Source organism: Aythya fuligula, chromosome 20 (assembly GCF_009819795.1).
Source record: "Aythya fuligula isolate bAytFul2 chromosome 20, bAytFul2.pri, whole genome shotgun sequence".
Lineage (NCBI taxonomy): Eukaryota > Metazoa > Chordata > Aves > Anseriformes > Anatidae > Aythya > Aythya fuligula.
In genome coordinates, this window is record NC_045578.1 from 5295888 (window position 1) to 5313298 (window position 17411).

Genomic DNA, 17411 nt, shown 5'->3' on the forward strand with positions numbered 1-17411 from the left:
CGCCCCTCCCTCCCCCCCCCAAAAAAACCATAGAGAGGAGCCGCGCGCGGGCCTAGAGCGCCTCCCGCCGGCGGCGGGGCGGGCGCCATGGCGGAGCTGGGCGCGCACCTCACGGCGCCCCCGGCCGATGGCGGCGGGGGGCAGCGGCCCAGCGTCTTCGAGGCGGTGGCCCAGGAGAGCCTGACGGCCGCCCTGAGGCCTGCCCTGCGCCACCTGGCCAAGGTGAGGCCGCCCCCAGCCCGGGGGGACCCTCCCCGGGGCTGCGCTGGGTGCCCCCGGCACCCATGGGTGCTGCCTGAGGGGGGGGGGCTGCGGGGGTGGGGGGTGCTGAGGGGGCTGAGGGAGGTCGCTTTGTGTGGGTATTGAGGCTGGGTGGTGTTCTGTGTGACACCCTGCCGAGCCTTCCTTCACCAAAATTCACTTTTTTTGCCCCAATCGCGGCGCAGCCTCACAAATTGGAGGCACCCAGCCCAGAACCAAAGGTGGAGGGAGAGGTGCTAGGTGCTGATGGGGTGCTGAGGGCAGCGAGGGTGGTCACTTGAGGCTGGTGCCTCCCTGTGTGACACCCTGCTGAGCCTTCCTTCACCAAAATTCACTTTTTTTGCCCCACTCATGAGGCAGCCTCACAGCCTGGAGGCACCCAGCCCTGAACCAAACCAAAGGTGAAAGGTGAGGTGCTGGGTGCTGAGGGCAGCATGAGTGATCGCTTTGTACAGATAATGAGGTTGGAGCCTCCCTACATGCCTCCCTGCTGAGCCCTCCTTCACCAAAATTCACTTTTTTTGCCCTACTCATGAGGCAGCCTCACAGCCTCGAGGCACCCAGCCCCAAACCAAATGTGGAGGGAGAAGTGCTGGGTGCTGAAGGCAAAGTGAGTGATCACCTTGTACAGATATTGAGGCTGGAGCCTCCCTGTGTGACACCCTGCCAAGCCTTCCTGCACCAAAATTCACCTTTTTTGCCCCGCTTGCAGGGCAGCTTCACAAATTGGAGGCACCCAGCCCCGAACCACAGCGGTGATTTATCTGTAGCGCCCGTGACTCCGTGCGCTGCCTCCAGCTCCATCCCTGCCCCGTGTTCTCGCTGCAGGTGCTGGCCGAGTCCAACCCCGGGCGGCTGGGCTGGCTGTGGCGCTGGTTCGACGAGGCGTACGCCGTCCTGGACCTGCTGCTCCAGCAGCACTACCTGGCCACCTGCAGCGCCTCCTTCTCCGAAAACTTCTACAGCTTGAAGCGGGTACCGCTGCGAGGCCGCCAAGGGCCAGCCCCGGCCGCCGCCGGGCTGCCCAAGAAGCAGCACTGGCGGTCCCTCCTGCTGCTCGTCCTCGTCCCTTACCTGAAGGGGAAGCTGGAGAGGCTGGTGGCCAGCCTCCGGGAGGAGGACGAGTACTCCATCCACCCCCCGTCGTCCTCCTGGAAGCGTTTCTACAGAGCCTTCCTCGCCGCCTACCCCTTTGTCCTCATGAGCTGGGAGGGCTGGTTCCTGGTCCAGCAGCTGTGCTACATCCTCGGGAAGGCGCAGCACCACTCGCCCCTGCTGCGGCTGGCCGGCGTCCGCCTGGTCAGGCTGACTGCAGAGGACATCCAGAGCCTGGAGAGGAAGGTGCCCGTGCCCACCTCAGGGCAGGCACACAGGTACGGCACGGGGTGTTGAGTTCGAGGAGGTTCTGCAGGTGGAAGCGTCTTGTTCTGCAGAAACTCTTCAGGGAGAAGCTTGCTTGTGCTCCAAAAGGGAACACGATTAGTGTAAACAAGCAAACAGGTAGCAGAGATTAGCATCACAGCCTTTTTTGGTAATAAAAGTGCCTTGTTTTTTTCTCTTGGCACCCCATCTGTTCAGTCCTTACCTAAGGGAAGCTGGCTGCAACATATTGCTAAGAGGACTGAACCTGGGTACTAGATGTTTCTGAGCAGCAACACAGTCATTACCACAGCCAGTGTTCTGCACAGGGATGATCCAGGGGTGAAATGAGCTCTGGTCCGGGTCCCCTCAATCCAAACTCTCCTTGTTTAGTTGGAACAAGACGTGAAGCTTTCTTATCACACAGAGAATCAGAGACATCCTAGATGTTTCCATTACAAACAAGGGATCCGCTGGTGTCACAGCTTAGCGTTAAGAAGCCGTAGAAAGCGGTGCCCTGCTACTCCCCGAGCCTTTTTGCCATGGCTTGCAGGCAGCGATGTGCCTTACTAACAATGATTTCTCCCTATCTTCTGTCCCTGCTCCAGCATCACAACACGAGTGCAGTCAGCGGCGAGGCGAGCGCTGGGTGGCATCGCCTTCTCCCTGTCCAGCGGGCTGGCCGTGTGCGTGTTCTTCCTCCAGTTCCTGGACTGGTGGTACTCCTCGGAAAACCAGGAAACCATCAAATCCCTGACGGCGCTGCCCACTCCGCCGCCCCCCCTGCATCTCAACCACGGGGAGGGCTCGGTCCTTTTACCCAAGCTGAAGACGTTGTGCCCGCTGTGCCGCAAAGTCCGGGTCAACGCCACCGCCCTGTCCACGTCGGGCTTTGTCTTCTGCTACCGCTGCATATACGGCTACGTGAAGGCTCACCAGCGCTGCCCCGTCACCGGCTACGCCACGGAGCTGCAGCACCTGGTCAAACTGTACTCGCCCGAGAGCTGAACGCACTGCCCCGTGCTGCCCGAGACATCGCTGGGGACTGGCTGGGAAGGCAGGCGGTGGATGAACCCCGCTGCGCCGCTCTCTCACGCCTCCTCCTCCTCAAAGAGGGGGAGAAAATAGGAAAAGGGGATCGCTCTCTGGGATTGGGACCACTCATCAGTTACTGTCGTGGGCAAAACATTCTCAGTGTAGGGAGATTAATATTTATTGCCTGCTACTAACAGACAAGAGCAGTGGGGAGCTATAAAAGCAAGCTAAAAACACCTTTACCCTGTCCACTCTCTTCTTCCTCCTCCCCCCAGGCAGTGCAGGGGAACCCCTACAGCTCATCAGCTCTGAAGCTCCCCTGAACTTGGCTGCACGGAGCTTTGCTGCCCTCAGAACCTTCAGTAAGGTTCCAGCAGCAGAGTTTCAGAGGGGTTGGACAGCCTCTGCCTGTCAGCTGGCACAGAAATGCCTTCGTGCACCAACTGAAGGAGAGGAAGTGCTCATTTAGATAATACGAACGCAGATCAGAGAACATCGCTGTTGAAAGTCCTGCTTGAGGGCATGAGCTAGAAAATTAGGTAGGAAGAACTGCCTGGGTGAGCTCGTCCTCCCTCAGCTGCTCCCCAGGCACTCGCGATGCCTGGGGCAAGCCCTGGCACTAGGCTTGTCCAAGAGCCAGGCTCAGACCTGTCCGCTGATCGCGCTATTCTTAGGAGTCACCCTGCGTTTTCAGGCTGCTCACCTTTGAATTAATGAGAACATCACACCCTTAATTCCTACCAACAGTGCTAAATTAAGACTTCTGACTCTTTAAAGGAACAGGGGTTGGTATGTACAAACAAGGACGCAGGAGGGAGGGTGTGTGTTCTCCAAAGGGAGAAAAATGACAAACCTGATTAAAGCAGCGCTGTGCCAACTGATGAACTGTTAGATGTGTCTTTGAATCTGTTGGTGTCTGCTTTTATAAAGCAAGATTCTTTCTTCACTGAGAATCCAACTGTATTTCTTTCTTTTCTGATACTGGGAAAAGCTTGCTAGTGGTTCTATTTACATAACACAGACTAAAGCTGCTTCCACCTTTGCGGATGATGACCATGGATAAAGATTAGCATTTTGCAGGCTAGGAACCTTTAATGTCTGTGTTTGAATTAAGGATTATGTCGCGATTGTTCCAGTCTCAACCATGTAGCACACTCATATCGCAGTGAAGCATCTTTCATTGAACAGAAGAAAAAAGCAAATGCATGTGATGTTATGGCTGGTTCTGGCCTGATACATGATTTTGTAAGATGGAAGGCTGCTTTTTTCCAGACTTGGCTTTAGGGAGCAGCAGTTAGCTACTCCAGACATTGGTCTCCTTGCTCACAGAACATGAAGCTAAAGCTTGCTGCAGAGTACATGGTCTTCCCAGATTAAGAGATATGCTCTAACATTTCATCCACTGAACCAGTGATCTAATTTTCCCCATCTTAGCTGTGCTTCAGAAGATACAAATCTATAATATCCTCCCTCACCTGTGAGCAAGATAGCACGGTTATTGAAGAGCCTTAAAAAATACAGTAGTTTTCATCCACCCAAAGATGCTCTGGAAAACACTTACTGTGACAAATTATGTGGGTCCCCTATGCTTGTCATATCATCTCTTTAAAACTTCCAGACCCTTCCACCTTTGCCACTGTGGGTCAGTAATAAAAACTGCCACCTTTCTCCAGCAGTTACAGGATCCACAGACACCCCTCTTCTCTTAGAAGACCAGCAATAGCATACACATCTCTTTGGAAAAAGAAACCATGTCAAGGTGCAAGATTTCCTGCCATTTCATACCACTTTTAATACAGCTGGGTATTAATTCACATCACCCACTACCTCAGTTTTGCTTCATACACAGAGATCTCCTGTGAACAGCCCGTACTAAGAGGCTGCATTACTGCTGCACAGCCTTACCCTGCCTGATCAGATGTGGCCTGGTTATCCCACTGACACCGATGCTCATTTAAATACATTTAAATAAAACTGACAATTCAGTTTCAGGACAGGTTTATTTTCCTTTGATCCTTCCTATCCTTTCCAATTTACCTGTCTGTTGCTCAGTGAGAAGCTGAGCAGAGACCTGGCACAGAATACTGGCTGGTGCAGCCTGACCTGCCAGTGGAGCAGAACTCCCGGCAAGTTCTGCGCCATCCTCCCCTGTGATCCAGGAGGATTCACTAACTGAACAGCACAGACACTTCTCCAGGGCCTCTGTCCCTCCTTCTCCCAGGACTAATACCTGTTCCCCTCTCTAGATGGCCCCTGGATGTCCTCCTGTCAGCTCTTGGCAGCCTTCTCCTCCATCTCCCCCATACCGTGCTGCACAACGCCGTCCCTGCCAAACTGAGATCTGGCCAACTCCACAGCAGCTCCAAGACCTGTGCAGAACCACCCACGTCTGAGCCTCACAGTTCTGAACTGCTGTAATTACTCTTTTGAATGTTAAATTGCTTTTTAATGCCTATCTGACTAGCAGGCATTAAGCCCACAATGGTGCCAGGCTCAGCAGTTACCTGGCAGATTTTTAGTGCACCTGCAGATGGCTGCAGAATACCAGCTTGAATTTGACTGCTTCTTCTAACTGGGCTGTCTTCAGTAGTCAATTAAGTATCAGTTTTTCAGGTTTGTTGCTGTACAACAAAGCTCTGAAGCTGATTCGGGTTACAAAATCATTCTCTTTTATCTGCTTTTTAACTGCATTATCAACGCAATGATGGTCTAAAGATCGACGAGAAAAAGATTTGTAAAGGACCACCAGCTTTATTAAACCAACCCTTGGGTTTACATATTAATTGTGAGTTCTGTGGTCATGAGCAAAGCATCCTCAATCCATGATACTATTGCTTAATACAATTACAGCAATGTAAACAGTAGCCTTGGAGTTGCCAAATACATCATTGTCAGAACTTGACTTGGCAAATCTTTTCAAGACCATCTAGCCACATTCACTTCTCACCTAGACACTTCAAAACAGGTACATTAGCAACTGAGTTGGCTTCCCCACTTCCTCAACAGAAAGCACTTGGCTTCTCACTGTAACTCTACTCCTGGGTACATACCCCCACAGACGCTTCCTTCTCCACAGGCAGAGAGAAATGTATGTAAAGTTGTCACCAAAACCTGGAAGAGAATAAAAAATTGCATTAGAGTAGCTCCATATCTGCACTTGCTCAGTTAGCCCTGTCTTTCTTTCTGCACTTCATCCCCATGCAGTCCCACGGGTTTGGGTTAACCCAGCCCTCACTAACTTCTGACTATTGAGTCAGATGTCGGTGTAAAGTTGCCGTATTTCAAAAACCAGAAGAATCTAAAATTCCCTGTGTCTGCCCATGCAGTCTGTGTGTTTCTATTCCTGATGACCTTTTCAGGTACTTTTTAGACAGTCTTGTGACATCAAGGAGGCCTTGACCAGCCTGAACTAGAGGGTGGCATCCCTGCCTATGGCAGGGGGCTGCAATTAGATGATCTTTAAAGTCCTTTCCAACTCAATCCGCTCTATAATCAAAGGAGTCATTTGAAAGTAAAGCATAGACTAAAGATATCTGAATGGTCCATCAAGGCAAGAAGATCACAATTCAGTTTAACTCATTACACTATCTGCATGTTTGCTGCGGCAAAACTGTTCCTGGGCTTTCTGAGTAGAGATATACACCACTTCTTACAGCTGGAGAATCTGCTCTGCTTCACAGCATTTAGTTTTAAAAACCTTGAAAGCTGAGTCGCATTATTCTATTTCCAATGTAGAACTAAAGATTGGTGTCTGTAGCACAGCTTAAGGAAAAGAAACATCTTGTATACACTAGATGAATCATTGTGAAACAGCCAGAAATTGTACTGAGCTGCACTCGGCTGTGGGATCCCTGCCTAGCCCCTTCTGAGGGTGTAAAGGAAGAAGTGTTCCCAGGATCCTTTTCTCAGAAAATCCATGTGCGTCACATGCACCAAAACCCATCTCCACTGAAGAGTTCCAGGGAATGCCTCATTATGCCTTTTTTTCCCCAATTTGGAGAAAACACAGAGGCAGAGTGTCTGAAGGTTCGTAAACCATGGCACACATGGTAGAAACACCGAGAAACCCCTCTCACTGCAAGCTCTGTGCTAAATCTGGTGTTGCAGTAGGATCCATGAATCCAAACAAGTATTTGCACTGCTCACTTTTCAAATCAACGTTGTTTTTGTACTGCTAAACACCACTGCTAACAAATCGTAATATTTTTCCACCGTTTTTTTAAGGTGCATCAAAACATCTCAGGCAGCAGCAAAATTGTTTGCTCCAGATGAGCTTTGCCTAAACAAGCTCAGAGAGAAGATTACGTGATCATGCCCTGGTCAGAGCAAAGACGCAAGGTCTCAGCAATACCAGTTCAGAGAATACTTCGCTCATCATTGCTTCGGGCAAATCTATTTCCATTCAGCAAGGAGCTCGCTCCCAGGCCAGGAACTAGAACAGCGAAGTTCCAGTTCCAGGTGTGGGGATTTTATTTTTTTTTCCTGGAGAGAACAAAGAAACAGCAACACACACACAGAACTTCTGGATTTATTTTCAGGAACACACGGCTTTCTACAGGGCAGAATTTCGGACAAATTACCGACATCCCCAGGAGGTGAGACAGCAGCAGCTGTTCCACGACCAACAAACCCATCCCCTGCTTGGTACCTCTGCCTCCTGCACCCAGCTCCACGGTGGTGCTTAGTGCCACCAGCACGGCTCTGTGCTCCTCTCCACACACAGCCTCTGCCACCTTGTTAGCACCGTTTCTCCTTCCCAAAAGGTTAGCTGGCCCAGCAGAAGCCCTTTCTCCCCAACACACCTTTACATTTCTGTTCACCTCAGCCCCACAAGCCAACGGAGCAGGCATTAACCCAAACCCTGACCTGCCAGCACACACACAGCAGGCCTTGTTTTGTGTTTAATACTTGTCCACGGCCACAGAGCATTTTTTCTCCCCCCAAAACCCCTAGCGTGGGATAACATGGGGCTGCAGCACCCTTAGCCATGAGGGGAGGGAGGGAGGAAGGAAGCTGAGGGGGGCTGAGGGGGGCTGAGGGGGGCCGGGCTGGAGCCTGGGCGCGCAGCCCAGCAGCTGGGACCCCAGGAGGCCGAGGGGAGCCAGCAGCGGGCACAGCGGCGAGGAGGAGCCCCTCGATGCCAGCCGGGCGCCGTCCCCTTCCCCTCACGACCTCGTCCCGTGCTTCCACCGCCCCTCCCGGCCCCGCCACCGCCTCCGGACCCCGCAGCGGCCCCGCTCCCGGCCCCTCCACCCGCCCTCCCGGCCCCGCTCCCCTCACGGCCCCGCTCACCCAGGCACGGCCGCGCCCAGGCGGAGCTCCCCGCCTCGTCCCGCCCCCCGCGGCGGCCAACAGCCAATAGAGACGCGGCATTGTACCGACGGACGGGGGAGCCGCCAATAGAAAGCGAGCTCGGGGAGCTCGGGGTGGAGGCAGCGTTTCCCGCCTCGAGAGGCCTGAGGAGATGGCGGAGGGGGGGGCGCGGCCATGGCTGGCGGCGGGTCCTGCTGGGAGTTGTTCGCCTTCATACAATCATTTAGATTGGAAAAGTCCTTCAAGATCATCTGGTCCAACCATCACCCTACTGCCAATGTCACCCACTAAACCCCTAAGCACCACGTTCAACCTTCCCCTAAACACCCCAAAGGATGGTGACACCACCACCTCCCTGGGCAACCCGTCCCAATGCCTGACTGCTCTTTCTGAGAAGAAATTTTGCAAATTTTCTTAATTTCCAACCTTGCCCTCCTGCCTCCTCAGCCATATAGTGACATATGCCCCTAATCCTTTCCAGCCCTGAAGGCTCCCTTCTAAGGGCTGCAACTGCTCCAGCAGAAGGGGGAATGATGGGCTTGGGGATCGCTAGGAAAAACATTTAGGGAAAAGAAAAAAAAAAAAAAACAACCACGAGTGGTACAATAAATAAAAATATTCCACCAATTGAACAAAAGGAGCTTTGAAAAGAATAGTCCTACCATGGATTACTAGAGGAGCCAAAGCAGTTGCTTGAATGGTTAAGGCCAGCGGGGTGGATGGCATTTGCTGTAAGGTGCTCGGGCAGGCCGGCAGTCAGTCAGGCCGGCAGCCAGTCAGTCTGTCTGTCCCTCTGGTGAGCACCAATTTGCCAGAAATTCCTGCCGAGCAGCCTGCACCTTAGTGTTTCACACTGAGAGGAGGGTTCTAGCCTTGCTCTCTGGGCTTTTCTGCACTGGATCAAGAAGAGGATCTGGCCAGAGGGGTAAGTACAGTTCTGTGATGTAGAAAGGAGGCACAAAGAGAAATTCAGGAGTTAAAAATGCATATTTATTTATTTATTTATTATTATTATTATATTTTTTAGCCTGCCCACACATCTGTTGGTTTCATTCTGACGCTGTGCCCACATAGAAAAATACGCCTGCAAGGAAGGTAAGGAAGTCACCAGGAACTGGCGGCAGGCTCCATTAAAAAATTAACCAGGAAAATCCACACTTTGCAATGAATGAACAGGAGCCTGGGGCACCAGAATGCAGCCCGTTCTGTTAGCGCCTGCCTCCCCCTCCCCTGGTCATTTCCCCGAGGCAGTGGGGAGGGGGAAAAATAGAGAAGGGAGAAGAGAAGACAAGTGGCAGAGCAATGGAGGGCAGCTGATATATTGCTCCCAAATTTTCCTTCTAAAAGTGGCCATTTTATGGCTCTCAGAAACTCTTCTGCGGCAGGCAGGCTCCCGTTCCTGAAAGCTAGCAGCAATTTTAGCACAGCGACTTTCATTTTCGCTTCACGGCACAGCAGCGTCAGCTTTTGTGCAACAGAAAGTATTATTGCTGTGTTTGTTATCATCCCGGATACAGCGTTTCTTTTACCCTCTGTGGAAGCAAGAGGTAAAAAGCGTTTTTAATCTGTAAATGAAGCTCTATGTCTGCTCACAGTCAGACTGTTTCTATTTTCCTTTCTGTCCTGGATGTAAGTTTCTGCACAGCCTTGCACTAACTTTCTCTTTTTTTCACATTACTCCATCTCCTCTCTTCCTGTCTCAAAAAATCCACAGCTTTGCTGAGCAAATCAGGGCACATGCATCTACTGCTGCATGAGCCCCTTCTCAAGGCTTTGGAACCAAGGCTGTTACCTTCCTTGATTTCAGTCTTCTCACTATAGCCCCAATCTCAGTGTCTTTGCTGACATTTCAACCCGAGGAGGGAGGTATCACTGAGGATGCTCCAAAGTTGTCCCTCTTTCACAGAGACAAGTTCTGAAAACAAATTAACCTATTCCGATTTTTAGCTTCTGCTAAAAATTGTATATGGGCATGATTTCAGTATAAAATTATTAGCTTTAGCGTACTCTATCAGTACAAAAAGGTAAAATAATTGAATCTCCTACTGCAAATACTGTGACTGTAGATAAGCAGATCGTATTTTCTGCATGAGGCTTTCTAGCTTGCTATCCTGCTTCCCAGCTTCCAGAACTATGGCTATCTGATTTTGCAGCTCTGAGGTTTAATGAAAGGTCAGCCTTTCAGGCTGAGCAAACAATGCCATATGTAAATGCTGTAGGTTGGGGGATTTCTTCTAAGATTCTTTTTTTAATTATTTTTTATTTTTTTATTTTTCCTTTGCTCTGATTGGAAGAGTGGCAGAGGGCGGGAACTAGCTCTGGAGGACTAGACTCTTACAAAACCCGCTCAGGAACTTTGGATAGAACTAGAAAGTTCCACCGAAGTCTGTGGACGCCGTGCATGCTTGATCACAGGTAACACAAAGGAAAAGAAACCAAAATCGGCAGAAAAGAACCGCAACCAGCAAACAAGTAAGCGTAACTTCTCTGAGATTTTAATGGAGTGGGCAGATTGAGAAGGAGAAAAGAAATGAGATATCCTGTATGCTTTGTCCTTTGCTTCCGCCATGCAAAACTTATTTATGGATTTAAAATTGATATTTGAGATTTGTTGATTTAGCCCAGAACTACGAAAATGAGGTGTGGTGAGTCCTTTCCTCTGTTAAACTGCTGATAGTCTGAGATCCCACCGGTCAGCCAGGTTGTCCCGCTGCAGGAAGCTGGAGGGAAACTTGATGAGTATGAGAAGAACAGTCCCCTCCGAGGCTTCAAGCAGCTGCTCTGCACAGCATCCCTATTGCAGGTGGTTTATTAAATGTGTTCATGGCCGGTGGGAACAGAGGGTCTCCGTACGGCTCTCTGGTAGCCCTCCCAGTGTTAGGAATGGTCTTCATCAGAGTCCCTTTGCCTGGGCATTCTGGTCCCTCTGAAGATAATGTTTGCAGTTAATTTCAATGCAGAAAAGCTGAAAAGATGGATTAAGCCCCAAGGCTGCTGTGGCACAGCTGAGTCTCACTTTGTAGCCCCCTGACTGGCAACCATACAGCAAGTTGCTTCCTTTTACCCCATCAGAAAGCTGGCAGAGGCAGCTTTGCTGTCTCCAGGTTTATCTTACCTGCAACAGCTTTGAGTTTAGGCTTTTCAGTGAAACACAGCTCTGACCCAGCTGTCTCTCCTGGCCTGTGCTCATGGGCTAGCTGGGCAAGAGGTGACAGATGGGAGGAGGAGGAGCTGTGCAGTTTGGGAATTTGAAGACTGTGATGAGTACAGCTGTAGAAAAAATATTCGAGGCTGTTTCTGCGTTCAGAGGGACTGACACCAGCAAGGTACCTACAATCCCCCATTCTCAGGGACAAAAATATAAACAAGTGGACACTGGGGCCAAATTTCCACGGAGAGGCTTTTGGATTTTCGGCAAGCGTTCTGTTTTGGAAGTGGAAGAGACTCCTTGTTGTTGTGCAGTAAGCACTAAAGGGAACACCAGTGTGTGTGAGAGAGACTAGCAGCTGTGGGTTACTGAAGGATGCTGCTGCTCTGGCTCTATCAGGAGGTGGCATAGGGAAAACACAAGGACTCCCCAAAAGCAAAGCTTCAAGTACATTTGGGGCTGGAACAAATTACTACAATTTATTCTGCATCTCTTATCCCTGTAATTGTGCGTTTATTGTTCAAAGGATAGCCTCTGTTTAGCTAATGTTTTTTTGGAACTCTTTGGAAGATTGATGTTTTCACATAAATGGTAAGCAATTTTTGTACAATTGTTTCAGGTCCAGAATGGCTCTTGAGGGCCATCAACCCACGCAGTGGGTCTGGGTTGATTCAGCAACAAAGTATCCTGAAGTAGTTTTGAACGTAGGAAAAATATGTTTTGGTGAAAAAGCAAGAAAAAAGATGCCAAAAAACTCAAAACAAGATCAAAAATACACCCTTGCCTCGGCAGTGTGTGCCTTGCTAAACTCTGGAGGAGGTGTGGTAAAAGCAGAGATTGAAAATGAAGACTACAGCTTACAGAGAGATGAGATCGGACTAGATTTGCATGAAACTTTTCGATCTCTTCTTTTGTCTGCAGACTTGGCAAAATACCTGGACTTCAAACAGCAAGATAATTACCTTTTGATTTTTGTTAAAACATGGAGCAGTGAAAAAGCATCCCTAGAAAGAAAGCCACGTATCTGTACCCTGAGCAGTGGGTTGTATTCAAAATGTGGTGCTTGTCTTTCCCACATGACCCTTACTGAAGCTACTTTGTTCCTTGAAGAAAAACAAGATGAAGCCAGGAGAGAGCTTAGCCCAGGAACACCTGCCAAGAAAAGTAAGGCAAGTGATGTTGAAGAAGACATGGAAATTGTAAATGACACTGTTGCAGAGTTATTTAATAGGGACCAACTGCGATACAGAGAGACACTGAATTTCACGGAGTCAGCAGATGTGGAATTCAAGCACTATTCTACTGACAACTTCTTGAAGCGTGTTAAAGAAATACTGCCTCAGTATATCTCTGGATTTGCAAATGCACGTGGCGGGTATTTATGGATCGGTGTAGATGACGACAGGAGAGTACAGGGATTCAGATGTGATGATAAGGACCTTGAAGAATTAAGCCAACTAATCAAAAACAAAGAGTACAAATTAAAGGTCTTCCATTTTTGTAATAGAGGATATGAACACAGCATAACGTGCGAACACAAAATCTTCAAAGTATATGATGAGGCTGGAGAGCACCGTGGCTATGTCTGCGCTGTGAAGATCGAGCCGTTTACTTGTGCCGTGTTTGCAAAAGACCCAGAGTCGTGGCAAGTGGAAGGTACCACCATCAGGAAGCTGAACGCAGAAGAATGGGCCGCGTGGATGATCTCTGCTGATCCAGGTCCAAAAGACCCAAGACAATCCCCTTCTGTTCTCCATATTCCCTTTTATTTTCTTAAAGTTGAGCCTGGTGATCTTTCTAGGTCCCTTCTAACCTGGGCTGTTCAATGATTTTACGATCTTGTTGTTTTCCTTAGGTAATCTTACTTGCTTTTCAGTGTTCTTTGTGGGCCTAACCAAACTAAAAATTTTGACCACTCATGGTCAATTTTGACTTCATGTCCTTGGTAATACCTGCCTTTCTGTTATCTTTTGTAATGCTGGTTTCAGGCTGCAGTGACTAGGCGTGGTGACCAGCAGCTTGCTAATACCAATGCTATCGACTGCCTTTGCAGGTCTCTGTGCCTCAAGGTGACAAGGACTGCTTTGGAGGTTAGACCCCAGTACCTGTGTTATTGTACATAACGGCCAGAGTTCAGTTTTTGGTTTAGGGCTGAATCTTTACTTTTCCTCCTTTTCTTTACTTTTCTTTACTTTTTGTGACATTCTCTGATGCTGCTGCCAGTCTAGTAGGCAGAGAGCTGTGGATGGAGAAATCGTTCATTGGCCAGTTCTTGGGCAGTGAAAGGGGTATCACTAATGGAGTTAGAGGTCACAGGGGCAACTAATCAGGCAAGAAAACCAAGAGCAGCTCCATAATCGATGGCCAGGGCCCATTCTGTTGCCAATCAGCTGCTGCCCACATGAGTTCCAAAGTTTCTGTTTGTTCATCACTTTTTTTTTTTTTTTTTTTTTTTTTTAAGAAGAGTGAAAGTTTTAAAACCAGCATGACGACTGCTTGTGCCCCTTGCAGTAAGGGGCAGCAAAAGCTCACACTATATCACATTTTTATTTCTCTTTTCCAGATCTTTCAGGGTTGTCTCAGACCTTTACATTAGCACTGAGTCTGTCAGAGGGGCCACCCCTTGCCAAGCCAGTTTATTCGCACCAGGGCCTTGACAATGTTGATGATCTCTGTAAAAAACTGTTTCCAGGTAGGTGTACACATTGCTTTCACTGTCTGATAGGTTTACATGATGAATCTCAAGGCTGTGGTCGAGGTCAAAGATGAGTTTGAAAACATTCTTTAAACAGGTGAAAAAGCTGGAAATATTTTGCAGCTCTGACAGCAGTGTTGCATTCAAATGTCTGGTGTGCCCTTCCTCAAGTACTGGTATTCTGCAGGACATTGCTGTGTATACATGACAGAGCTCAGCTAGCTGAACTTCTCTGGGGACTGTACACAGCCATGCCAACGTCTTTTCACAATCCAGTGAAAACGGGAAAGATGGGAGGAAAAGTTTATGTGGAATCAGCCTAAAATAGGAGAGGTGACTGGGGCTGGGAACAGAGTGGAGTGTCTGCTCCCAGTTACAATCCAGTGTTTCTGTGGCATTGCGAGATCAGCCAGGTGTCCAGAGGCTTTTTTACTGATTTCTTTGCTAATCTTCATTTCTCTGTCTGCTAGGCCAATACACTGAGAAAGGTTGGCATAAGCTGGCCATGTGCTAATGTTTTTAGCAAAGGGGCTGATATCTGGCTAGAAAAAAGGATTAAGTTCCCCGAGGATGCAGTCTTTGCAAAAGAAACTAGAAATACATGGAGTGGGTGAGGAGAATTTTGAAGAAGCAGAAAAGGGCTTTCGGGCAGTGAGGGTCTGAATTTGTAACCTTTCAGCACTATTAATTCCCACAGCATCATTTCGGAGGGCTAGGTTTGCATATTTTAAACTAACACCAACTATTTCTTTTGCTCTGTATTGATAGTAAAATCCCGCAGCATAATATATACTCCAGAAAAACTCACTGAAGACCTTTTTCAAGAGCATCCAGAGTTGCAGATTTTAATGGAAGAACAATTGAGGCAGATATCTGAGGGAATTGTGATATCTTCCAGAAGCTGGGCTGTTGATGTTGGTTTGCCAGAAAACCGAGACATAATTTGTGACATTCTTGTACTAGCCAAGGATTGGCCACCTATCCTCTACACGGTCTGTAAGCATCAGATCTCTAAGGATTTGTTTGAATACTCAAAATGCACAGCCAGGAAGCTGAAGGAGAAATTAGTCAACACTGGGGGCTATATTCACAAGCTGTGTATAATACCAAAGCTACTGATTTTGCCTCCCGTATTTAACCATGGAGAAGAATGGGATCTGAACATTCAAGAAATGTATCCCCAAAACTACAGCCTAATCAAGGGAATAAACTTGAAAGACCTCTTGCGTTCTCTCACGTTAGCTTTGTTGACTTTCAAATCCTTTTTAAGTGATCGTGTTGGTTCTGAGGTTTTGAACGTCCTGACCATGAAACAATACCAGCTGTTGTCAGAAAACCTCCACAAAACTAAGAAGCTGTTTGTTCACGGTCTACCAGGAACAGGAAAGACTATCGTGGCGCTGAACATCATAGAGAAAATAAGAAATATGTTTCAGTGCAGACAACAGGAGGTTCTTTACATATGTGAGAACCAGCCTCTGAGAGATTTTGTGAGGTAAGTCCTTCCTCCAGTTATTCATTTCAACATGTTATTATTTGACCTTCATTTTTAAAATAGCTGGGTACTGATTAGCATATTTGGTATGGTGGGTATAGTGTTTGAAGTGTGTATTTGGGATGCATTTTGAGTAAGGCTTGATTTTTGTTTTTTTCTTGACGTCCTGAGCATGTAGTAATAAATATGATTTAAATATCATTGGCATTCACTTCCTTCTGGTCAAGTAACTAGTAGTTTACAACACAAAGACATTGTTTTTAATCTGCTTGTATTTCTTCTGTAGACAGAAAAATATTTGCCAAGCTGTGACGAGAGTGGCCTTTTTGAAGAAAACCTTTAATGATGTGAAGCACATAATAATTGATGAAGCACAGAATTTCCAAGTTGGAGACGGTGACTGGTATCAAAAGGCCTTGGACCTGACTTCATCACCACACCTCCCCGAGCCTGGCTTTCTCTGGATTTTCTTGGACTACTTGCAGACAAGTCACTGCTTCTCAACTGGTCTTCCAGAACCAAGATGGCACGATCCTGTTGAGTCACTAAACAAAGTGGTTCGTAATGCTAACAGCATCTTTCGCTATCTAAAAACCATAATGGAGAAGATTGTAGAGGACCCTGCTATAAATATTCCACAAAAACATTTACAGAAGTTGTTACGTACAGCCGCATGTGCTTCCGCTGTGCCTGGCTCTTGTGAAATAAAAAAGGAAACGGACAAAAATAAAATAGCAGAGAATGTGGCAAAGTGTTGCTGCATGTACCTTAAGAGCGGTTACTCTGAGAAAGATATTGCTATTCTGTGCTACAGAGATGACAAAGTAGAAGAATACCATGAAATACTGACATTAAAAATGAAGAAGAGGAAGTTAAAAATATTCCTAGGAAAAATGGACGGAGGACTAGAGAGGCACGTGATTCTTGACAGCTTCCGTCGTTTCTCTGGTTTAGAAAGAACTATTGTGTTTGGTATTGTTCCTAATCCCCTTCCATCCCAGGATGAAATTTTTCGAAATGTATTAGTATGTGTGGCATCCAGAGCTAATTTAAATCTACACCTGTTCTATGAGTACTGGTGATATGAAAAGAAATCACTCCTGTACCTACATGTATAGTACTGCTCAGAACAGCACCAAACAGCACAGGCATCCAGTGTCAGAAGCCATTTTTAAGAAGAGCTTTCATTCAGATAGCCAGAAAAGTAAAATTGAGGTCTTCTGTCCATGTTTTAACTAGCGTACAAATAAATAGCTTTTACAGGAGTAGCTTCCCACTCAACTTCAGCAAGTCAGAATGGGTTAAAACCACCCAGTTATGCCAAAGTAGTTTTAGTGGGACAAGAAAAGGTTTGCTTAACTGCCTTTATGTACCAATAGGATTTTTGTCTTGGTTTCAGACATGCTGGTTATGTAAAACTCTGTAGTTAGGTGCGAAGTACTTGCAAAGGACAGATCTCAAATTCCTAAAACTGAGCATATAAAACTGAAGGCTAGTTGAGAGCAACCCATGAACCTTCATATTGTTTTCCACTACAGAATGACCTACGGTTCATCTGGTTTGGGAAAACACTCTGATTACCCAGCTAGCATAAAGCACCAACAATATTATCATGTGTGTGTGCAAAAACAAGACATTGTAGACAGCTGGAATCCATTCTTCAAGTAAATTTGCCTCTAAACTGTCAAACCTATTAGCTTAAACATTCTTGCTTCTCTAACTTCTGGAAGGTAGAGGCACCTTCCACTTTTTTCTTCAGTCAGCAACTAGGAAAGACTACCCATGTGGTTTCTTTCATGATCCCCACACTTCAATCACTTAATCACGCCGTGCCTATCAGACAAGGATCACTGACAATTATTATGATCAGAAATGGTTGAATGTACTTCATTTTTAGATCATTGTTGATTGTAGTTACTGTATACTCAGATTTCTGTTCCCCTCTGCTAATTAAAGCAAAAGTCTTTAAAGTCTGTGATCAGTGTGCATAGTATGCATAAAGAATCTGTACTTGATTGTAAACTTCTATAAAGTAAAAATTTAATTTGATCACCTGGTGTTCTTCTCATTCTTCTTTCCTAAGTGAGATAGTTTCAAAATTCCAT

The 17411-nt window shown here is 47.4% G+C and overlaps 3 protein-coding genes and 1 non-coding gene across 5 annotated transcripts in view; 2 read left to right on the forward strand and 2 right to left on the reverse strand.

Annotated features, from left to right (window-relative positions):
• AP2B1 (adaptor related protein complex 2 subunit beta 1) overlaps window positions 1-5766 on the reverse strand; it is an 80431-nt gene extending 74665 nt beyond the window's left edge. The window contains exon 1 of the mRNA XM_032200712.1: window positions 5706-5766. The gene's annotated coding sequence lies outside the window, so the exon portion shown is untranslated. The remainder of the gene's footprint in view (window positions 1-5705) is intronic.
• PEX12 (peroxisomal biogenesis factor 12) lies at window positions 88-3605 on the forward strand. The gene is made up of 3 exons (XM_032200713.1): window positions 88-222; window positions 1090-1634; window positions 2229-3605. Exons 1-3 carry the CDS (start codon window positions 88-90, stop codon window positions 2626-2628), a joined length of 1080 nt encoding a protein of 359 aa, XP_032056604.1. The 3' UTR covers window positions 2629-3605.
• Window positions 5767-6940: 1174 nt separating the features above from the next.
• LOC116497473 lies at window positions 6941-7038 on the reverse strand. The gene has a single exon (XR_004254106.1). It is a non-coding gene; the product is annotated as a Z30 small nucleolar RNA (small nucleolar RNA).
• A 3267-nt stretch (window positions 7039-10305) lies between these two features.
• On the forward strand, window positions 10306-17308 carry LOC116497367 (schlafen family member 13-like). Of its 2 annotated transcripts, XM_032201074.1 has the most exons (5): window positions 10306-10440; window positions 11736-12835; window positions 13680-13808; window positions 14580-15306; window positions 15593-17308. In XM_032201074.1, exons 2-5 carry the CDS (start codon window positions 11743-11745, stop codon window positions 16386-16388), a joined length of 2745 nt encoding a protein of 914 aa, XP_032056965.1. In that variant the 5' UTR covers window positions 10306-10440; window positions 11736-11742; the 3' UTR covers window positions 16389-17308. The 2 variants fall into 2 exon arrangements, with proteins under 2 accessions (XP_032056965.1, XP_032056966.1); XM_032201075.1 differs by lacking the exon at window positions 10306-10440 and having other exon boundaries at window positions 11672-12835.
• Window positions 17309-17411: the final 103 nt, after the last annotated feature.

What these genes read in the sequence shown, in the direction of transcription:
- PEX12 (XM_032200713.1), top strand. Translation starts at nt 88, where the DNA reads ATGGCGGAGCTGGGCGCGCACCTCACGGCGCCCCCGGCCGATGGCGGC. An exon ending in CCCTGCGCCACCTGGCCAAG is followed by an intron (nt 223 to 1,089) that starts GTGAGGCCGCCC and finishes TTCTCGCTGCAG; the next exon opens with GTGCTGGCCGAGTCCAACCC. An exon ending in ACCTCAGGGCAGGCACACAG is followed by an intron (nt 1,635 to 2,228) that starts GTACGGCACGGG and finishes TCCCTGCTCCAG; the next exon opens with CATCACAACACGAGTGCAGT.
- LOC116497367 (XM_032201074.1), top strand. Translation starts at nt 11,743, where the DNA reads ATGGCTCTTGAGGGCCATCAACCCACGCAGTGGGTCTGGGTTGATTCA. An exon ending in GATGATCTCTGCTGATCCAG is followed by an intron (nt 12,836 to 13,679) that starts GTCCAAAAGACC and finishes TCTCTTTTCCAG; the next exon opens with ATCTTTCAGGGTTGTCTCAG. An exon ending in CCTCTGAGAGATTTTGTGAG is followed by an intron (nt 15,307 to 15,592) that starts GTAAGTCCTTCC and finishes TTTCTTCTGTAG; the next exon opens with ACAGAAAAATATTTGCCAAG.